Source organism: Sceloporus undulatus, chromosome 1 (assembly GCF_019175285.1).
Source record: "Sceloporus undulatus isolate JIND9_A2432 ecotype Alabama chromosome 1, SceUnd_v1.1, whole genome shotgun sequence".
NCBI classification, from domain to species: Eukaryota; Metazoa; Chordata; class Lepidosauria; order Squamata; family Phrynosomatidae; genus Sceloporus; species Sceloporus undulatus.
In genome coordinates, this window is record NC_056522.1 from 270585402 (window position 1) to 270607792 (window position 22391).

Here is a 22391-nt window from a genome sequence, read left to right on the forward strand (position 1 = left end):
GTGACTCAGCAGAAGCCAATTGAGAACCACACAGGTGTAAATGGTAATACAATTAACAAGTCCTAACTGCCAAGGACAGAAATGTAAAGTGGATGATTGGACACACCTGACAATTGTTAAGTGGTCAAGGCTGAGATGATGAAATCATTAATTGTAGGATGAACCAAGAGAACCAATGAGAATGATGTACACGCCTACTGGGTGGAAACAGACAACAGTGGGTGGTACCATGCATTGACTATAATAATGACTATGCATCCCAATGTATTTTGTGGGTAGTAGTAGTGGATAGTGAGGAGTAGAGTATTGTTGTATTGGAGTTGTGTTGGATAGTTTTGGAGCTGTATATAGTAGAATAAAGTAGATCTTTTATTTAAGACTACTGAGTTGTCTGGTGTCTTGGGTGAAGCTACAAGAACCAGCTGGATCCTGAAGAAGGGTGAAGACTTCTGTGAAAGCAAGAGTGAGAAGGCTTGGAGAGCTTGTCAGGGTCTTCAGCCTATTCTCTGTAACTCTTGCTAAGCTATAACCACTGGCCAAAACTGGTCAGCGCGGTGCACAACCAGGTGGTGAGTTCAAGCCAGAGGTGAAGAGCTACAACTCCCATCATCCTGTTAACTAAATGATGGGTTGCTCCACTGTCAACAAGCCAAATTATCTGGCTTTAGCGGCGAGATGGGCTTGACTGTCACTGTTTTTCGCTGCCGAAACAACTCCCTTCCTGTTCCCAGGAGACCTGTGTCGTTCCTTCTTTCTGACGCAGGTGGATTCTTGCAGTTCCTCTTGGGATAACCTGGCTGTCCGCAATTGTAGCATCTCCGGACTTTGCAAACAGCTGCATTCTCGGCTTGTTGAACTGACTCCGATGGTGTGTTTGCTGATCTTGGCTTGGCATGTTGCTGTCTCTGAATGCCTTTCTCAAAACGCCATCTCTGGCATTCCTCCAAGACATGTGTCGACACCAAGTCCATTGAGAGCTCACTCTCTGGAACCCCCTGTAAGCTGTACAATATGTGATCAAATTCACTGGATAAGCTGCCTAGCAAGATGTATGCTTTTTGTTCTTTAGCCAACCTTATTCCTCTGTTTTCTACCTCTAGTAACAGATGTCTCATGGTGGACAGATGCTCTTCTGGAGACTGTCCCTTTTGCATCTTACAAGCATATAGTCTCTTGCTCCAGAGCATTTTTGACAGTGCAGAGTCAGATTGATGCACTTCTCTCAGTGCATTCCAAACCTCCTTGGCAGATACCTTATCTCTTACATGGTCTAACTGACTGGGCTCCAGAGTGAGACATAACGTAGCTCTGGCTCTTCTATCTAGCTCAGCATCTTCACAGTTAAACCTTCTTCAATTACATCCCAGAGTCCTTCTCTTATTAGGACTGCCTTGGCATTGACAGCACATTGGCTGTAATTGGAGTCTTTTAACTTTGGGAACTTCACAAAATTCATGCCGGCAACAAACAAACAAATGCTCGGCCTTAACAGCCTCCCACAGCTCTCACTATCTGCTGAGTATAAGAAGATGGCTGGCAGCTCAGCTTCTTAACTCTTTGCCTTCCAGCCCTCAGACAGTTTGAGCTGCTCTTCTGGATAACTGCTCACAAAACAGCTTCTCAATCAGGTGCACAGGCAGATCCTGAGGTGCATTCTGGGCCCATAACCCTTGTTAAAATGCTTTTGATGTTTTTACACAGCGCATGAGGCAACACGTCAACATATGGCACCAAATTCTCCACCTTTGTGACTGTAGTCAGTAGCTTGTGAGCTGGAGAAACATCTCTCCCTGTCTCAGTGCGCAAAGAGACACTGTAAGCTTCTCTCAGATGAGGCTTTTATTCATAGAAGAAGTTCCACTGTGTACAACACTACATACATCGACACCATCCACCATCCACACAAGTAACAACCCACTCTGAGGCACCAACTGTCTCACTCTCCCTCAGTGACAGTTAAGAACCACATTGACAGTTGCATCAAGATTCCAATGATGCACTGTTTGAATGCTGACACATATATCTTCCAATAGAGCTGGAAATAACTTACACAACACCTCCACCTAGTGGCCACATCCATGTCATTTTATCAGACCTGTTTACCATGGTCCTAACAGGCCCTGCTGCTGCTGCCATCCTCCTCTCTGCCCAGGAGGCAGCTCCAGTCTGGGGGGAAATCTCATTTTTTCCTTCCTTCCTTCCTTCCTTCCTTCCTTCCTTCCTTCCTTCCACCTGGCCATCTGCAGCAGTGACTGGGAGGATGATGATGAACCAGCTTCCTGGTTCTGAGCCCAGCCGTAGCGGCCAAGGCTAGCAAAACCAGCAGCAGAGAGTCCAAAAAGGCTGGCAAATGGCAGTTCTACTATTGTTCTTGTATAATAAAAAATGGTTATACAGTGGTACCCCGGGATATGAATTGATCGCGTTACGAAATTTCCGGGATACGAAAAAAATAGATAGGAAAAATCTGTTCCGGGATACGAAGGTTTTTTCGGGTTACGAATGTTTTTTTCGGCGCGAAATTCAAACCGCAAAGCGCGGCTAGCGGCTTTCCAGCGCTAGCCGCTAGCCTTTTCGGGTTGCGAAATTACTCGGGGTTACGAACGGAGCCGCGGAACAAATTAATTTCGTAACCCGAGGGACTACTGTATTAAATAGTAATTTGTGTGTTCATGCACTTTGCTGTGTCTTTTTTCAAACCTATTGACTTCCAATTTCTCAGCTGCTTTTAATAATGTACCAGTTTCTCTTTACTTCCCCCCCTTCATCCTCAGCTTCTTTCCATTGGGTAGGGTTGCCATAATTCACTACCACCAAACTGGGACAAAATGTAAAAAAATGCAGGACAAATTTTAGGCCAAAATGTAGGACAAATGTAGGGCAAAATTTAGGCCAAAATGTAGGACATTCAGGACAAAATGGAGGGCACAACCAGCTAACAGCTAAACACATTAATATTAAAAAACATTAATAGAAATCCTTATATTACAGAGATCTTGTTGCACCTCAGAGACTAAAGGCATCTGAGGAAATGGACATTACGAAAGAAAGCTCATGCTGCCAACTTCTATCTTTCAGTTAATAATAATAATAATAATAATAATAATAGAATTCAAAGACATAGAGATCCTAGATCACCCCTGAGAGTAAATGGATCTGAGGAAGTGCCGCAGGAGGCAGTGGTGGAGGAGGGCCAGGGTTTGATCCCTTGCTTGGGCATTAAAAAACCCACTGGGCTAGTCATACTTTCTCAGCCTCAAGGGAAGGTGAAGGCAAGCACTCTCTGGTCGAACTTCCCCTCAGAAAGCCCTTGGGGAAGTCACAGGCTCTCAGCCTCAGAGGATGACAAAGGCAAGCACTCTCTGAACAAACCTCCCACCCCCATCCTTGGGCAAATGACATTTTCTCAGCTTCAGAGGATGGCAACCTCAAACCCTCTCTGAACAACCCCTCCCCCAAATCCTTGGGCAAATGACACTCTCTCAGCTTCAGAGGAAGATAACCTAGATAACCCTGTGATAGGTTCCCTTTAGGATTGCTCTAAGTCAGAAGCAACTTCACACACATACAATCAACACATCCAAGTCACACTGTCTCAGCCTCAAGGGAAGGCAATAGCATACCCCTTTTGAACAAAGCTTGGCAATAAAAGCACCTGATGAAATGACTTGTAGCGCACGCGCGCACACACACACACAGAGGGAAAGAGTTTCAACAACAACAGCAACAAAGGGAAGAGTTGCTCTGAGAGCGATGGCTCTTGGCCAGCCTCCCCAAGGGTCCTTGTGGGACAGGGCCACCCTGGGTCAAAAGGGGGGGGGATAGAGGTCAGGGCCCCTTTAATCCTTGGAAGCCTCCTCCTCTGAGGCAGCACCTTCCCCAGGATGAATGGAGTTGAGATTGGGGGAAACTGACCGGAGGGCTCTGTGCCTCCTCTAGCCAGAGGGAAAAGGGAGGAGGACAGAAGGACAGGAGGAGGAGAAGGGAGAAAGGATGAGAAAAAGAAGGAGAAAGGGGAGGAGGGGGAGAAAAAAAAGAGAAGGAATAGAAGGAGAAAAAGAAGGACAGGAGGAAGAGGAGGAGAAAGGCAAAGGAGAGAAGGAGGAGGAGAAAGAAGGAAAAGGAGAGGAGGAGGAGGAGAAGGAGACCAAGAGGGTGAGAGCAGCACTCCTGGAGACCAGAGAGCCAAGCCCCGCTCTGCCATAGAAACCCACTGAGTATCCAAGTTGGGCAAGTCACATTTTCTTAACCCTCCCCTCCAACAAAGTTTGCCAAGAAAGCCCAGTGATAGGTTCCCCTTAGGGTTGTCATAAATTGGAAAAACGTGAAGGCACACCCACCTGTAAGGACCGATGGGTACGGGGAGACGGGGGAGAGAGGGCCTGGGGCAGCTGGTCACTAGGCTCGCTCCTCCTTTAAGGCCTCATTCACTGCCTGGAGAGAGGCTAGGAGGCTGGCGGCATCATGGGCCTCCAGGGCCCCGGCCAGGGCAGCGCTGCCAGGGCGAGCTGGCCACCGCAAAACCCTCCTCTCAGACATGTGGAAGAGCATCTCCCGGCAGAGGAGGGAGACCTGGTGGCTGTGATGGCGCATGTACGCACCACTGGCTCTGCTCACGTCTGGGGGCCGGGCCAAGCCAAAATGAAACCCCCGTGGCCCAGAACCCCTCCTAACTGGCGGCAAGGTTGTAATTTTTTTTTTAAAAAAAATACTAAAATAAAACTAAAATGGCGGGGAAGGGCAGGGGAGAGTTCAGTCGACCAGGGCCTGGGACACCATTGCAAAACTAGGCAGGGACACTCCCGGGGCTGAAAAACTGTGATTGTCCCACCTAAAAGTGGAACATGGCAACCCACTGAGTGACCTTGGATAAGTCACATTCTCCCAGCCTCAAAAGGCAAAGGTAAATCCCCTCTGAACAAGTCTTGCCAAGATAACCCTGTGATAGTGTCACTCTACGTCAGAAAACAACGTGAAGGTACACAACAAAAACATAATGACCCTGGACAGTTGAGTAGTTACAGTTATCCTGAGCTGATAGATGTATGTTTGGGGCATGTATATAAGTTATGTTTAAGTTGTTATGCCATGTTTTAAATGAAATAGTCCTGAATAGCACCTGATTGAGATCACCAGCAAATGTCTGCTGCTCTATGTTGTTTTTTAAAAAGATTCATACAGCATAGAGTTAGCACAGTTATAGTTGGACTTATTTTGTATTTTTGCTTTTATTTGTTTATTTGTAATATATAGTGCTTATGTTATGTAACTACTGAATGCCAGTACATTATTCAATCCATCTCTCTCCCCTTTATTTGTAGAGTATCTCTCCTCCACTCTCAAGATTGGGACCCAAGGTGATTTACACGATAAAAGACATACAAGACCACATGCAGCTAAAAATCCAAACAATTAAGATGAAAATACTAGTGTTAAACAGAGCCACTTTGCTCTGACAAGTAAATGAGGCAATAACATAGGCGTGTTACAGACCGGCCAGAAGGGGTGGTCTGCCGCTGTCTTCATTTGCAGCATGGAGGAGCCCCAGCGTCCAAACCACGAGGCTCCTCTGTGCTGCAAATAAGAAGCGCCAAAATGGCGCTTCTCTTTGTGGTGCAGATATGACGCCGCAAGGCGCCAATGGCGCACTCGCAGCGTCATATGCACCACGCAACATGCAGACGCAGCGCGTCCGATACGTAAACATGGTGGCCCCCATGTGGAACAGGTGCCGCCATTTTGTACAGACTCGGTCTGTATTAGGGATAGGGACGTCTGGAAGTGACGCCCCTTTCCAATCCTAATATGGACCCAGTCCGTACTTTATGCCCGTTTGTAACGGGCCATAGTTTTCATGGTTTACTGTTATCTAAATGAGGAAAATAAGCTTCTTCCCCCTTATGTGTGTGGATTTCACCTTCACTCTAATAATAAAATAAAAGTAACAGTAAGAATTTCTTACCTGCCTCTACCCATGGATGGAGAAGAGGAAAAGCAACAGATTAAAATACCACACATAACATAGGACCAGTTTAAAACATATAAGACCAATACATACTCAATCAGTCCATAGTTTAAAGTTCATAATTTAAAGTTAATAATTTAAAAGTGATCTAGACAGGCCTACCAGAAGAGATGGGACTTTAATGCTGGACAGTGTGTTCAGCTGTCAAATCTCTTCTGAGAGATTATTTCACAGTCTAGGGGTATCTGAAGAAAAAGTCTTCTGAGTGATAGTTGGCAATTAGATTATTGGAATAAATGTCCCCAAGAGGACCTGAACATATGGTGTGGATTATACGGGAGGAGGTGATCCCAGAGGTAACCTGGAACAAAACCACTCTAATCACTTAAACAGATGACACTTCTAAGATAGTTTACTTTTCTAGATACAAGCTAAAGGTTCAGTTTCAGCTGTCTGAAGATCTCTGTCAAAGCTTGTTGTGTTTTACAAGCTGAAGCTATGCAGTCAGAAGTAGGAATTGAGTCTTATCAAGGATAGAGCTAGGTAAAATGAAGACATTGCCCCCCAAATAAAAATTCTGCCCCCTTATGAAATTTTCCTTCAACTCCCGAATTTCTACTATCACAGTGACTTAAAACTTCAATTGTGCCTTTAAATGTAAAACTTAGGCATCCAAAGAAAAGGGACAGGCAAAGTTACCAAGGGAATGTGAACATAAAAAATAGAAGAGCTCTAGTGGTGTAAATCATTTTCAGTGTCTCACTCTGTGCAATGCTGGAAATTTGGGGGCTGAAGGAAAATGCCATAAGGGACAGAATTCTTATTTAAGGAGGCAATGCATGCTTTAATTTTCCCCTACCTGGTAGGTGTATCTCTGAATTCAAGGCAGCTTAATCAGTGGTAATTACTGTATGCTTAGGACTGTTGTATGGACTCTAATGAAATGCATATAAAGCTATACACTGCTGTTCTTGGGGGTGTGCACATATCAATATATTAGGGATGAAGAACTCTAGGGCTTTAGGGGACCACACTGGCCTCTTAGAAGACCTTTGAAGGCTTCACTCCTCTTCTGCCACCTTGACATTTTGTTCCTCTCAAATACTTCCCACCTTGAGGGAGGGGAAGAGAATCGGCTATGTTTTTGGTTCTGAGCAGTTAAAGACCCAGGAGAGGCCTTTTTACAACAATGTGTCCTATTGAATTTCAGAAATGATTTGGGATGACATAAATGATCTTGGGGCAGTGGCCTCGGTGTATATGTACCCACTATCACAGTGTCTGCATTTCAAAATTTATGTTTGTATAATCTTTTAACAAATTGTAATGTTTTAATGTTTAATGTTTTACAGTAAAATGTTGTAAGCCACCTTGAGTCCCATTACTGGGAGACAGGTGTAATAATAATAATAATAATAATAATATTGCTGCTTCTCTTCAGCACCCTTCATTTGGAGCATCCTTTCTTCAAAGTCCCATCTCCCTAGCTTAAGCCTAATTCCCTCACCAGTAAGCCTTCTCAGTCATTTGGTGCCCGCCCTCTTAGATCATGCTTATTCTGCCCTTTCCTGCACCATTTTACCCACCTTGCCATTTTCCAATACCTGAGCCACTCAGGAAATGGCATCTAGAGGTCTTTGTATTCACATTCTTTTCCATGCAGGAGGCCAGCTTAGTGAATAGCAGGTTGGGGCTTCGTCGTTTCTACTGTAACAGCCATTGCTATTGTTGCTATGTTCCTTCAAGTTGACTCTGACTTGTGGTGACCCTTCTGTAGGGTTGCCTTCTTTTGAATATAACACCTACAGCATCTGGTATTTTCTGCCAGTCTGCTTTCCAAGTCCTAAACAGGCCTGACCCTGCTTAGGGGCTGTACAGACCAGCCCAAAGGGCCAGTATCGGGGTGGAGTGGGGATTGGTGACTGCCCGCCGGATGCCACAACTCCTCCCCAATGCCAGCGACTGGTAGAGTCATGACCCTTCTTTGGTGCTGTATTTAGGCGCACTACGCCGAAGAATCGGTGAAAAGCTGCCACCACAGTGGCAAGGGTGGCTTTTCACTGCTTTAAGAAAGAACAACATTTTGCCAGCCCTATTTGGGCCAGCAAAGTACTTGATTGGGCCCCCAGCGTGTGGTTGCTGTGGACCCGATCTGGCTCTCCCAGGGGCAGTGCAAAGCCGTTCTACTGGGGTGGTCTGTTTTGCCCCTTAGTTTCCAAGATGAGACAGTAGCCAATATTTAGGGTATTTAGGCCACTGCTGTAACACAATGTAATTTGCTCTCTGTTAGAAAACTGTTGCTCCTTTGCTTATATGAAAAACAAGATTCCAGCTTGTGAAAAATTAAAAAGGAACATTTTAATAAACGTTAATGAATAAAATGCATCTACACAACAGTCAACATATGGTACAAAGATCATGTGTTCCACAAACACAAGTTCCAAATGCTTCCAAGCAAAGTAACTGTAGTTTCCAAAGACAGTTAGTTATTCAGACTTGAAAGTTATCAGGGACTTCAGAGACAATGTCCATTTTAAGTGTAGATGTTATGAATCTCATTCGTTGTCACCAATTTTGTCAGTAGTTCTGTGCTTCTTGAAATATCCTGAGTTTAAAAATAATAATAAAAAAATTAATATACAAATAACTGTCGATTACCTAATTGCCCCACTCTTAGTTATATAACTGGGGGGGGGGGAGAAGCTGTGTGTTCATTGCCATTTAAATCCAGCTCCTGCCATAGTTCACAACAGTGCAAAACTTCCTCAGTTATGGGGGAAAAGGCAGACTAGAGAGAGAGAGAGAGATGCAGTAACAACAGCAATAATTTAGAAGCCACAACAACTAAAATGGACATAAAAGCAGGCATTCTTTAGTGAGGTAAATTAGATTTCTGATACATGAAAGGAAGTCTGGGGGGAACCTTAGATACAGTGGACCCTTGTTATATGGTGGGGTTTGGTTCCAAGATCCCCTGTGGATAACAAAATCCGTGGATGCTCAAGTCCCATTAAATATAATGAAATAGCAAAATGGTATCTCTTATAAAAAATGGAAAAGCAAGGATTGAAATTTATACTTTTTTTGAACAGGACCGGCTGTACTTTTAAATAGTATTTTTACTTTGTTCTTTAGCCCAAGATGTTGTCACTGTGACATAACATACAATCAGCCCTCCATATCTACGGATTTCTATCCATGAATTCAAGAATGAAAGTATTTTTTAAAATACATAAATTCCAAAACAAACAAACAAACTTTGAGTTTGCCATTTTATATAAGAACACCATCTTACTATGCCATTGTACCTAATGGGACTTCAGCATCCATGGATTTTGGTATCCACGTGGGGTCCTGGAACAAAACCCCAGCAGACACCAAGAGCCCACTGTGCTATCCATTTAAAAACACAATTTTGAATAAAGAAATGAATGGATATGTTTTAGGGATATTTTCAAACATGGTTTAAATATAGGAATTTACATGGGGAACTTGTAATTCATATTTCCTCCAGTTAAACTGTGGAAGAAAGCAGTGCAGTGAAGGGGGGTGGGGAGGGGAACAGATTTCAATCCATTTTAAAATCCTGAGAACTTTAAGTAGTTATGAATCATGGTTGGTGCAAGCACCTGGCAAGGTCAGTAACTGTAGAGTGAGACTGGAAGTATGAAAGACTCCCTGTTAGTCCAGAAACAAAGAGATGGATTAATGCCCATAGTCAAGATAAAACAAGCATGCGTTTGCTGGAAGGTTTCCAGCAAAAGCCCAGCTTGGCTCTTCATGTAACTGTATCCTTAAAATTGTAAGCTCTATAAAAAGCTCTTTCCATAAATGTACATTATTCTCAGTTTTCTTCACAGCAACTATCATGGTGACTAGGTAGCCAACAGCTCAAGTAAGATAATTAAGCCTTACCTTAACCAAACTCTTTAGAATTTTGGAAGACAGGACAGGCTGGAAAACTTCAACTGTTACCAAATCCAGTTTGAGGATATCAGTGTAACACTGATAAAACACTGCAGGGATTTGCCACACTTGACAGTAACTGAGAACTAGGTGTAATGGAAGATAAATGGCAAAATTGATTATTCACTTGCTCTTGCAGTAGATAATATAAGTAAAACCCAAAATATTTAATAAATCTGATTGAAACACACATTTTAAATACTTTATGGGTGGGGTCATGCGTTTCATGCATAGTGTTGCACCCATGTAGTTTCACATCCTTCCTTCCCACCTTGGAGGACACTTTCAACCACCAGGAAAACTGCCAAAGCAATCTACAGCCAGGAAAGGACAGGAGGTACCCAAGCAGCATCTGGCTGGAATTCAACAGCCAGGAGAAGACATCTGACATCACTCCCTGTCCCCATGGCAGCACACTCCAGTGTGGAAAAGATACCTTTTGTCAGGATTGTGGTGGTTACACTACACAAGGAGGTTTTGAATATCTCCTTGCACAACATCTAAAAAGGACATACATTCATTTAACCCCAGTTTACTTGAATGTATGTACTAAGACATACACTGAGACACTAAGTTCTAGGCAATGTAGCACTGTGTGGCTTCCTTTTGGAATAGGATACCAAGACATTCTCTGTGTGTGAGCTTTAAACTGAAGTAATTTTGGCATCCCTGTTATATGTTTTCTGGAAAAAGGGCAACATGTTACATTAAGGCAAATAATTGCATAGCTAAGAGTGACCTGAAACACAGTTGTTACCAAGGATCCAGCATGACTGATACTACCATAAACTATTGTATAATGAAGCGGACTGCGCAACGCCTAGAGTGCCACTGGCGGAAACATCAACTTTTGCCTGACAAGACACATCATAGGAACTTTTTGGATTCCTATGGCGTGGCAATAGATGCAGCAAAGAATTCTATGCTGCACATAGTGCATCTGCAGAATCTCATCCACAGAGCTGTTCAGGGTGGTTAAAGAGCTAATGCAATTGCCTCCCACCCTCTATTGGAACCAACTAAAGCCTGCTGTGATGCCTTCAATAACTTTTTTGCAGATAAAATCTCTCAGATAAGAGTTGATCTAGATGCAGGCATTATAACAGAAAATATAAGAGAGGTGTCCAGTGACTCTGTAGACTATGTTAAACTGGATCATTTTGAGTTAGTAAATACCGATGAAGTGGACAAGCTTCTTGGAAGTGTAAGAAGGATGACGTGCCCTCTCGATCCTTGCCCATCATAGTTGACCGCCCAGGGTGGGGATGCAGTAAAAACACTACTTCAATTCATAATCAATGCATCATTTAGATAGGGAACATTCCATCAGAGCTAAAACATGCAGTGGTTAAACCACTTTTAAAAAAATCCTCTCTAGACCCTGGAAGGAATAACTATAGACTGGTCTCCCTTCTACTATTCTGGGGCAAAGTGATTGAGAGGGCAGTTGCTTTCCAACACCAGGCTGTCTTGGATGAAGCTGATTATCTAGCCACATTCCAAACTGGCTTCACAGCAGGATACGGAGTTGAGACTGCCATGGTCACCTTAGTCAATGATCTCCGTCTGGGTATCGACAGGTGAAGTGTGACCCTGTTGGTGCTCTTGGACATCTCAAGCGGCCTTTGATACCACAGAGTATGCTATCCTTCTAGAATGCCTGAGGGAGTTAGGAATTGGAGGCACTGCCCTCCAGTGGCTCCATTCCTACCTCTCGGGCAGATTCCAGATGGCGAAGCTGGGGGACAGCTGCTCTTCTAAAAGAGAGCTGACATCAGGCATCCTCCAGGGCGCCATTCTGTCCCCCATGCTGCTGGGTGAGATCATCCGGAGACACGGAGCACGGTGTTATCTGTATGCTGATGACACCCAAATCTATCTCTCTCTGTCTCCGACTGTTACAGTGACTAGGGATGGCACCTCTCCTCTGGATGCCTGCCTTAAGTCAGTAATGGGCTGGATGAGGGAAAACAAACTCAAGTTGAATCCAGAGAAAACGGAGGTACTAGTGATAGGTACTCCAGGCCTGGGGCTGGAGATTTGTCAACTAGTCCTGGACGGGGTCACACTTCCCCTAAAGGACTAAGTCTACAACTTGGGAGTACTCCTTGATCCATCTCTACAGTTGCCATCTCAAGTAGAGGCAATGTCCAGGAGTGCTTGGTACCAACTTCGCTTGATACGCCAACTGTGTCCCTACCTGGACCAAAAGGAACTTGAAGCAGTGGTATATGCACTAGTAATCTCTCGTTTAGACTTCTATAATGCACTCTACTTGGGGCTACCCTTGTACCAGTCCAGAAGGTTCAATTGGTTCAAAATGCTGCAGCCAGACTGGTCACTAATACACCTAGATCTGACCTTATAATACCAGTGCTGAAATCTCTTCACTGGCTGCCAGTCAGTAGAAGGTTTTGGTTATCACCTTTAAAGCCCTACATGGTTCGGGCCCGAGTTACTTGCAGGAATGCCTCTCCCTACATAATCCGCCCCGCACACTCAGAACATCCAGGAAGAATTCAATGGAACACTATAACATCAGGTTAATAACAATTTCCCATAGAGCATTTACAGCTGCAACCCCTAAATTGTGGAACAGTCTACCAGAAGAGATCTGTCATATTACCACCTTAGATGCCTTTAAGAAGGCACTTAAGATGGATCTCTTTTGGCGGGCGTACCCACCTGATTCTTTATAAAACCATGTTAAATGCTCCACCCTTGATGATGATTATAGGATTACCTGATGATTAGATACTTTAAGGAACTAATAGGAATGTTGTAATTCAGTATTAGTATTTTATAGTTTCTATCTGTATTAGTACTGCATTTTTAATGATGCAATCCCGCTTCGATCCTTGGGAGAGGTGGGAAATATAAATAAAAATTATTATTATTATTATTAACGTATATACTTGACTATAAGTTGATCTCATGTGTAAGTTGAGGGCAAGTTTTGGGGCCAAAAGTATGGATTTTTTAATATGAGCCATGGATAAGTCGAGAGTAAGACTTAAGATCATGTAACAAAAGATCTAAGGAAACAATGCCAAAGAACTTACAAAATTGCAGGAGGCATAACTGTTTGTGTTCACACTTAAGGATGGATGGATGAGAGAACAGGGGAAGGTCAGTGCTTCCAAGACAGATTACATTATTGCGTTTCACCAAGGGATGGTTTCTATTTTTATGAGAGTTAAGGTACAGTACTTACATTGACCTGTTGATAAGTTGACTCAGATTTTTGGGGTCAATTTTCTGACTAAAATTTCTAGACTTATACATGAGTATATACAGTAATTCAGTGTTGTGCTATTGGGAAATAAGGAGAAAAGGTGGAAAGGGCAAACACAGAGAGAAATAAGTTATTTATTTGGCAAGTAACCCATGGTCTGAGCTGGTGGGGGTGCTGTTTTGCCACTTCCTGTGCTAAGACCTCTGGTTAAAGTGATTAAATACCTGCAGCAGGGAGATCCCGTACAATATTTGGCTGCTCTAGAAGTGAACAACAGACTTGATCTTTGAACGCTGTTGTCTTTACTGCTTTCAGAAAAGGAGAAGGAAGTGTTAAAATTGATTCTGTTGTTTTATAATCTGTAATGGAACATGATGAGAGAACCAGTACTTGTAAATCAATCTTCTGCATGCATCCAAAAACCTAAGATAAAGATACAAATTTCAGTGTGAGCGTGACAAATTTAAGAAGAAAGGCTATACCAAGTCTTATTCACACTAGTATCTGTATTGTGGTTTCTTCCATGTGAAATATGGAAATATGATTCAGGAAGGACTCATCCCACGCTTTCTACAAGCGCGTAGGAATGTACTGATAGTCAAGTGGTAAACAAACAAATATCCTGAATCATTGCTATCTTTGCAAGGCAGGCTATCTGGCAACAACCTATTCCATTCTGAAGAAGCAGCCAAGGAAGCATGTTGCAATAGGCTGGGTTCAACATGATTCCAGGTAATGGACAAATTCTCATCACATTGTACAAAGCTGGATGACAATCCCAACCCATGTTGCTTTTCCTGGCAGGTGAAATTAAGTGCTATGTTGCTCTTAAGAAAGGAGATAATATGGAGGGGCAGAACGTGGCTACATAGATTCCTCTGTACTTGCCTCTCCTTCACCTTTAAGAGAGGCTTTTCTCTCCCTTTTGAAACAATGCATATCTTGCTTTAATGGATAAGAAACCTCTCCTAAAGGTAAATGACACTTTCCCCATCACAGTGGTGGCTGGAGGGGCATGTGTTACAATACAGTGGTACCCCGGGATACGAATTGATCGCGTTACGAAATTTCCGGGATATGAAAAAGTTAGATTGGAAAAAACTGTTCCGGGATACGATGTTTTTTTCGGGTTACGAAATTTATTTCGGCGCGAAATTCAAACGCAAAGCGCGGCTAGCGGCTTTCCAGCGCTAACGGAAAGCCTTTTCGGGTTGCGAAATTACTCGGGTTACGAACGGAGCGGCGGAACGAATTAATTTCGTAACCCGAGGTAGCACTGTATAGCCTCCCTTCCTCCTGGAAGTTGCCCACCTCTTGCACAAATGTTCTAAACAGTAAAGTAGGCATCCAGTGAAATATGAATGAAAACAAGTTAGTTACAGTGTATTCCTAGACACATCTGCTCAGAAGCAAATTCCACTGAATTCAATGGGACATACTTCCAGGTGTGTTTATGTAAGACTAGACTTAAATTCATTTTCACCCTTCGTAAAAGCATGGACTCACCAATATTTGGGAGTGTGTGAGAGCAAAATGAGGACCCCATAAGAATTCTGACCCTTCTCCATGAAGTTTTTCTTCACTCCCCAAATTTCTAACATTGCATTAAACTGAAACTTCAGTTGATCATTTAGAAATACTATTTAGGCATTCCCTGCCCCCCCCCCCCCCAAAAAAAAGGTTCAGGAAACATTACCAAGGGAATGTGAACACAGCAAGTAGAAGAGTTTGAGGTGTGAACAATTTTCAGTGTCTCACTCTACAATGCTATCAATTTGGGGACTGAAGGAAAATTTAATGGGGGAGGCAGAATTCTTACCTGGAGGCACTGGAGATGATCATACAGGGGATGGGATGTCATTGTCCTGTCCCTGTCCCGTCCCTCCTGTGCAAATGCAGAAAGGACTTTCACAGGACGTTGCACTTATCCAGACATTGTCCCATCTGGAAACCATGAGTGACAGTGATCATGTGAAAGCCTTTCAAATTACATCACTCTGATCCTGTCACTGTCTCGTCATTGAAGTGGCATTGCCCTAGTATTTTGCATTAACAGTAGTTCACATCAATACAATGTCACTTCAATGACAGGATAATGACATGATCAGCACATATGATATGACAGGCTTTCGCGCATTGTCCTCCCCCCCGAAGGGATAAGGATGGGAGAGCAATCCCAATCTTGTCCTGTCTCAGTGTGATAATTAATTTGTCCCCCTGGTCTATATTACACATATCTCACCAGTGTCAATGAGCTTGTGCTTCTTACCTTTTCAAGCCACTGAAACTGTTGGTCTTCAGCCACATAACAATTGCACTGGCACAATAAAATCTGGAAGGGGTGATAATAAAAATTTCATAAATTTTTGCAATACTGTGTTAACAGGTAGTGCAGGAAATACTATTCTTTAAGGCAGTGAGCTTCCCCCCCTTTGTGACCCTTGACCCCTTCTGACTTCTCAGAATTCCCTTTTCTGTCCTCACCCTACAAAAAAAGCTGAATCACCTTTTCCGGGACCCCTCAGGAGCAGGCAACATTAATCTTTTAGACTGGTTGCAGGGCCTCCTTGCATTGCTTAATACAGGAGTACAACCCCACATCTGTGGGGAATATGTCCCCAGACTTATTGTGGATAGTTAAAAGTGTGAATAATAGTGAACCCTATATTTCTGACCGAGGTTGACCACTGAGTCATGATAGAAGACCTTAAAATGTCTAGAAAGGCTGTACCAGCAGTCTGTGTAGCCCCACAAAAAGATCCTGGGGCAGAAAAGTGGTCTCCAGATCCACTGGAGTTGCACACTGCTGACCAAGGCTACAATCCAATGGGCACATTCCTAGGAATAAGTCCTATAAAACACAGCAGACGTTACTGCATAGGGTTATACTGTACAGTACTTTCTTCACAGCATGCAATGCAAATTGAAGAGGCCTTAACTCAGTAATAAAGTGCGTATTATCATGTCTCATATCACTAGAACCTGGGTTCATATGCTTGAAGATAGTGGGAAATTTAGGATGGATACCCTGAAGGCAACAGATAAAGTGTTGGATGTTAAGCAAGGTCAGATGTGGTTAGTAATTGGATGGGAAACCACCAATAAATACCAGGTGCTATAGGATATATTTCAGAGGAAGGAGCTGGCAAAACCACCACTGAGCATTCTTTCCCTAAGAAAACCCTATGAAATTCATGGCATTGCCTTAGGTGCAAGGAAATAGGCTCACTAGTGCAAATTATTACTTAATAATCTATTCATGAACACTCAGCACCAAATCATGACAAGTAACTGCTAAGGCAGCAGCAATTATGATCTTCCAATTCTATGGGGGGGGGGACAACAAGATATAAAAGGTGGTACTTACAGTAGGATCTGAAATCAAGCGATAAAATAAACAGAATGAATCTGTTGGAAGGACATTGGTTCTGTCTGATGTTCTTGACCACTCATTCCATAATTTCACAGATCCAACTACCTCCCAGCATCCCGAACTCAAAACAAAGGAAGACAAGAACGCTGTAAACAAAAAACAGACTTGTTTTATGTAGTATTGTTGTGTCCGGCATGTTGCTGTTAGCTACATTTACAATGTAGTCATTTAGAGATGTACCTCAGTTTACACAATTTACGTGTTGCAAAAATTGGGCAGACGCTCTAAAGCTGATGGAAGTTTCTCAGTAAAACTCTCAGTTGGTTAAGCAATGAAACAAAGCCCCAAAACAGACGGGCGAAAAAGAACGGCTTCTGGCTGCTTCGGGGGCATGGTGTTCATATAATACACAGCCTCAGAGCGGCTGAAAGAAAAAACGCTCCTGGTGGCAGCTGGGTTTGAGACTGCATAGGCCTGGTTTGAGAATAGGTTGTCCAGTGCCCAATCAATTGTGAGTGGAGTAGCCAAAGGTCGGTCCTTCATGCCTGTCTGCCTCACCCCAAAGAAAACAATAATATTATCCGTATTGCTCACCTACTGCATTCTGACCCACAGCCAAGATGAACTTTGAGCAAGGAAACTGCTCTTCTGTAGAAGCATTTAATGTTGTATTCCAGACAACGTCAACCTTTCTAAATATAAGAAACAGAAGAAGAGTCAATGAGCTCCGATTGAGAAAATGGCTGAGAAGTCAAACCATACTAACAATCCGTACTAATAATCAAGACTGCTTAAATGCCAAAGTAGCCTCTTAATTTTTACAGTAACACCACAGACAAAACAGCTGTTTGTTTTCATGCCCGCACAAGCTCTTTTCAAAATTATAGCCATGTTAGTCTGTGGAATCAGTATGTAGAGATATTTTGTAGCACCTTTGAGACTAGCTGAAAGAAAAAAGTCGGCAGCATGAGTCGGCAGCATGAGCTTTCGTAGACTTAAGTCTACTTCCTCAGATTTTCCTAAGAGCTAGTCAGAATTTATTTACATTTCTTTGAAGGACTAAACTGTAATGATTTAAATTTAATGAAATCAACTGTTTTCATAATAAAATCACACCCATGTTTTGTTTTTCCTTTGTTAAACGTATTGTTTTGTTTGAAAATACCCTCCCCCCCCCAAAAAAAAAATCAATAGTGAGGAAAAGCCTCCTTAAATCCTGCATCTGAAGACATATATGTCCCACTGTTACCTCCCAAAAATCCTAACAGGAAGATTTCCAAAGTACTGGAGGGATATAGTCCTTCAAAGAAATGATTTAAATAAATCCTGACTAGCCCTTGGGAAAATGACTCCTCCAGCCCTTTCTTGGCAGTGAGGTGTTTTGTGACAGGCAGCTGCGACAGAACCACACTGGGGTCCCTGGCCACTGTAACAGAACAACAACCATAAATGTGAAGTCCAAAAATTAAAAATGTTGCAAGTCAGGTTTATGACATTGTAAATATTGAACAGCATGCCAGCGATAATATTTAATATGTTGTTGTTGCTGTGTGCCTTCAAGTCATTTTTGACTAATGGCGACTCTAAAGCAACCCCATCAAGGGGTTTTCTTAGCAAGTTTCTTCAGAAGGAACTTGCCATTGCTATCCTCTGAGGCTGAAAGGGTGTGACTTACCCAAAGTCACCCAGTGGGTTTCCATGACTAAGGAGTTTCTCACACTAGCGAGATTCTGCGGGAAAACAGGAATTAAACAAGATTTAAACCAAGGAAAACCTGGAAATGCCCAAAGTTTATCATATGATGTTGCAGTTAACGTGAAATAATGGGAAGTTAATCTGAATGCAAAGTGGAGAAAACGGCAGCTTTTTACTTTCGGAATAACCCAAAAGTAAAAAAGCTACCATTTTTATGTGCTTTGCGTTTGGATTAACTTCACGTTATTTCACTTGGGCAGTCCCTAGTGTGATAAACTAACCGAAGTGCAAGTTTAGTTTAAATTCGAATGTACTTTAACTTGCGTTTAATTCCTGTTTTCCTGTGGGCTTTCCCCTAGTGTGGTAAAACTCTGAGTGAGGATTCAAATCCTGTTCTCCAAAGTCCAAGTCCAATGCTCAAACTACCACACCATGCAAATCTGTTTTTATATTTATTTATTTACTGGATTTATATACTATCTTTCTTCCAAAATGGGATTCAAGGGGGCTTAAAATAATTTTAAAAAGGAGACAAGTAAAACATTAATTACAAAAGTTTAAAGATAATGTAATAATTTGCTGTTGCTGTGTGCCTTCAAGTCACTTCTGATTTATGGCAACCCTAATGAGAATCTATCAAAGGGGGTTCATTGACAAGAGGGGGTTTGCCTTTGCCTTCCCCTAAAGCTGAGAGTGTGTGACTTGCCCATGGTCACCTGGTGGATTAACACAGCCGAGCCAGGATTCAAATCCTGGCTTCTTAGAAACAAATGATCTTTTAAATCATTTAAATGTAATTGTTCAATACCATTTTAATTGTCAATTCTGCAGGTTTTTAACTGTATTGTGTTTTTTAGACTGTAAGCTGCTTTGGGTGCCAGTCTTGAGAGGAATAAAAATAAAATAGAAATAATAACAGTCCAGCACTCAAACCACTACACTAGACTGGTTCTACTCATATTAAAACATAAAGATTAAAAAACACAGTTTAGTTAAAAACCATTTACAAAACACACAACCATAGTTGAAACTAGAGTTAAAAACCATTTAAAATAGAGCAGGGCAGCCCTTCAATAAAGAGAAGAGTGAGTGTGTGTGGATGAAGAGGAGAGTGTGCAGGGATTATGGAGCTGGGGTCTCCATTCCATACTGGATTGCAAAAGAGGAGTCCCTGTTGAGATGCAAATGGACTTTAAATTTCCTGGACTTTGAAAACCTCCCTATTGCTACATGGCCAGGAGCTTGCCTGCAAAGGATAGCCTCCCCATCACAACATGTTTGTTAAGGACTGAAACCACATGTAGGCATCTGACATCTCCAATTGTCTTTTCTTCTTCCCCTGTTTGGTTTGTAACATCTTGCCTGATGAAGAAGCTCATGGACCTCCGAAAGCTCGCAACAAGCATACTGTGCATTTTGATTGGCCAATAAAGGTATCTGATGGATTTTTGTTTGGATTTGTTAAATGGCTAATACAGCTATCCCTGCATGTTTTCTGCACAATTCAAGCAGCAGGTGTTAAGTTTTGAATCTGAGCCAGAATGCAGTGGTCCCCATACTGTGCCCTTTATGAGATTTTGGATTTTGGAAGGTTTGCTGGACTACTTACCTCTACTCAATTTTGCCTTGTGGTCAGCAAGTAGTTTAAACTCTATCTCACATTTTGATCTAGTGTGTTTTTTATAACCAGTGCCATAACCGGATGATTGTCCCCTTTTTGAGATGTAAGCCGGGCTGTTCTGAATTATTATACATCAAAATGCTGTTGCGAGACAAATGCACCAGTATTGGCCTGTTGGTTGCAAAAATTTTGTCACTGGCAGTTAAAATTAGAGAGTGCGAACTGTGAAAAAGGGGTCGGACTAACGGATCCATAACGTAATGCAGTGGTCCCCAAACGGTGCCCTTTAAGAGATTTTGGACTTCAGCTTCCAGAAGCCTCAGTCAAGAGTCTGGGAGTCTAGGAGCTGAAGTTTGAAGTCTCTTAAAGAGCACAATTTGGGGACCACTGCGCCTAATGCAGTAATTGTATAATCAAGCTAATCCCCAATGTTGCAATCCAACCTGACAACTTAATTTTACTCTGAGTTTTCTGCATTTTGGAGAAACTTGTTATTTCATATTGGTTTTGAATATTACATGCAATCTTTCCATATATTTAATGTTTGTCACTGGCAGTTAAAATTAGAGAGCGTGAACTGGTACAAAAATGGGTCAGACTAATGGACCCATACGCTAACGCAGTGGTCCCCAAACTGTGCCCTTTGAGAGATTTTGGACTTCAGCTCCCAGAATCCCAGACTCTTGGCCAACATGGCTGAGGCTTCTGGGAGCTGAAAGTCCACAGTCTCTGAAAGGGCAGAGTTTGGGGAGCCCTCTGGCAGAACCAGGGTTTGGATCCTCCTTCAGCCCAGCAAACTCACTCCCTGGGAGAGCAAGGCTCACTGAGTCAGCCTCAGAGGAGGGCAATGTGGCAAAGCTCTTCCTCGGGACCAGTCTTGCAAGGAAGCCCTCATTCCCAGGCTCAGGGGATGCAGTGATGCTGCTGAGGGCTCCTCCTCCTCCTCCTCCTCCTCCTCCTCCTCCTCCTCCTCTGTACTACCTTTTCCCCTCCAGGGCCAGGCGAATGTGGCAGTCCTCCTGCGCTTCCTCCTCCTCTTCCTCCTCCAGCCCTGCGCGGGAAGGGAGAGCCACCACCTCCCCGAAGAAAGTGGCCATGGCTGCAAGTCAGGAGGAGGAGCCCAGAGGCAGAAGCAACAGCAGCAGCAGGAAGAGGAGGAATGGGGGTGGGTGGCTGCCAAGGCGCTGCTCTTCCGGGTTACCAAAGGGAGGAGGAGGAGGAGGGACCGTGCTGCTTGGGCCAGGCATGCTCAGAACAGGGCAGCCGCACAGCAGCCAGGCACCTCCTCCTTTTTAATCCTCCCCCCAGGACCTGTCCTCCATTTCATGACCTTCTGTCCAGGAGGGGGTCCAAAACGTCCTCCATTTTGAGCCTCACCAAGAGCTCTTATTTCAGGACAAGTCCACATTACAGCTTTCTGTTCAGGAGGAATTGCAGAATGTCCTCCATTTTGAATGGGTCTAAGAAGCATGGATTTAATCTTTATATGAGTGTTGTGAGCTTTTATTGGGTAATGTGCTCTGGCTTAGGGAGTTGGGTATCATAGAATCGTAGAGTTGGAAGAGACCACAAGGGCCATCCAGTCCAACCCCATTTTGCCATGCAGGAACTCTCAATCAAAGCACCCCTGACAGATGGCCATCCAGCCTCTGCTTAAAGACCTCCAAGGAAGGCGACTCCACCATTCTCCAAGGGAGTGTGTTGCACTGTCAAACAGCCCTTACTGTTAGGAAGTTCCTCCTAATGCTGAGGTGGAATTTCTTTTTCTGCAGCTTGCATCCATTGCTCTGGGTCCCTCTTCAATATGACATCCCTTCAAATATTTAAATAGGGCTATCATATCACATCTTAACCTTCTCTTCTCCAGGCTAAACATCCCCAGCTCCCTAAGTTGTTCCTCATAGGACATGGTTTCCAGACCTTTCACCATTTTAGTCGCCCTCCTCTGGACACGCTCCAGTTTCTCAATGTCCTTTTTGAATTGTGGTGCCTAGAACTGGACACAGTATTCCAGGTGGGGCCTGATCAGAGCAGAATACAGTGGCACTATTACTTCTCTTGATCTAGACACTATACTTTTATTGATGCAGCCTAAAATAGCATTGACCTTGTTAGCTGCCGCATCACACTGTTCACTCATGTTCAACTTGTGGTCTACTTGGACTCCTAGATCCCTTTCATATGTAGTCTCATTCAGCCAGGTGTCACCCATCCTATATCTGTGCATTTTATTTTTCCATCCTAAGTGCAGTACCTTACATTTCTCTGTGTTGAATTTCATTTTGTTAGGTTTGGCCTAGCTTTCTTGTCTATTTAGATCATTTTGAATTTTGATCCTGTCCTCTGGAGTATTAACTACTCCTCCTAGTTTGGTGTCATCTGCAAATTTGATAAGTATGCCCTAATTCTGTCATCCAGGTCATTGATAAAGATGTTGAATAACACTGGGCCCAGGACAGACCTTTGTGGGACCCCACTGGTCACTTCTCTCCAGGATGAAAAGGAGCCATTGTTGAGCACCCTTTGGGTTCAGCCA

At 43.2% G+C, this 22391-nt stretch overlaps 1 protein-coding gene across 2 annotated transcripts; it reads right to left on the reverse strand.

Moving 5' to 3' along the window:
- Positions 1-8303: 8303 nt before the first annotated feature.
- Positions 8304-21024, reverse strand: PSMG1 (proteasome assembly chaperone 1). 2 transcript variants are annotated; one of them, XM_042447045.1, is made up of 8 exons: positions 20837-21024; positions 17134-17231; positions 16534-16685; positions 15436-15498; positions 14986-15051; positions 13391-13589; positions 9881-10017; positions 8304-8570 (listed from the first exon to the last, which is right to left on the reverse strand). In XM_042447045.1, exons 1-8 carry the CDS (start codon positions 20950-20952, stop codon positions 8499-8501), a joined length of 903 nt encoding a protein of 300 aa, XP_042302979.1. In that variant the 5' UTR covers positions 20953-21024; the 3' UTR covers positions 8304-8498. The 2 variants fall into 2 exon arrangements, with proteins under 2 accessions (XP_042302979.1, XP_042302980.1); XM_042447046.1 differs by lacking the exon at positions 14986-15051 and having other exon boundaries at positions 20837-21021.
- Between the last annotated feature and the right edge of the window lie 1367 nt (positions 21025-22391).

What these genes read in the sequence shown, in the direction of transcription:
- PSMG1 (XM_042447045.1), bottom strand. Translation starts at nt 20,952, where the DNA reads ATGGCCACTTTCTTCGGGGAGGTGGTGGCTCTCCCTTCCCGCGCAGGG. An exon ending in TGTGGGTCAGAATGCAGTAG is followed by an intron (nt 16,686 to 17,133) that starts GTGAGCAATACG and finishes TTTTGTTTACAG; the next exon opens with CGTTCTTGTCTTCCTTTGTT. An exon ending in ATCATCTCCAGTGCCTCCAG is followed by an intron (nt 13,590 to 14,985) that starts GTAAGAATTCTG and finishes TCTTTATCTTAG; the next exon opens with GTTTTTGGATGCATGCAGAA.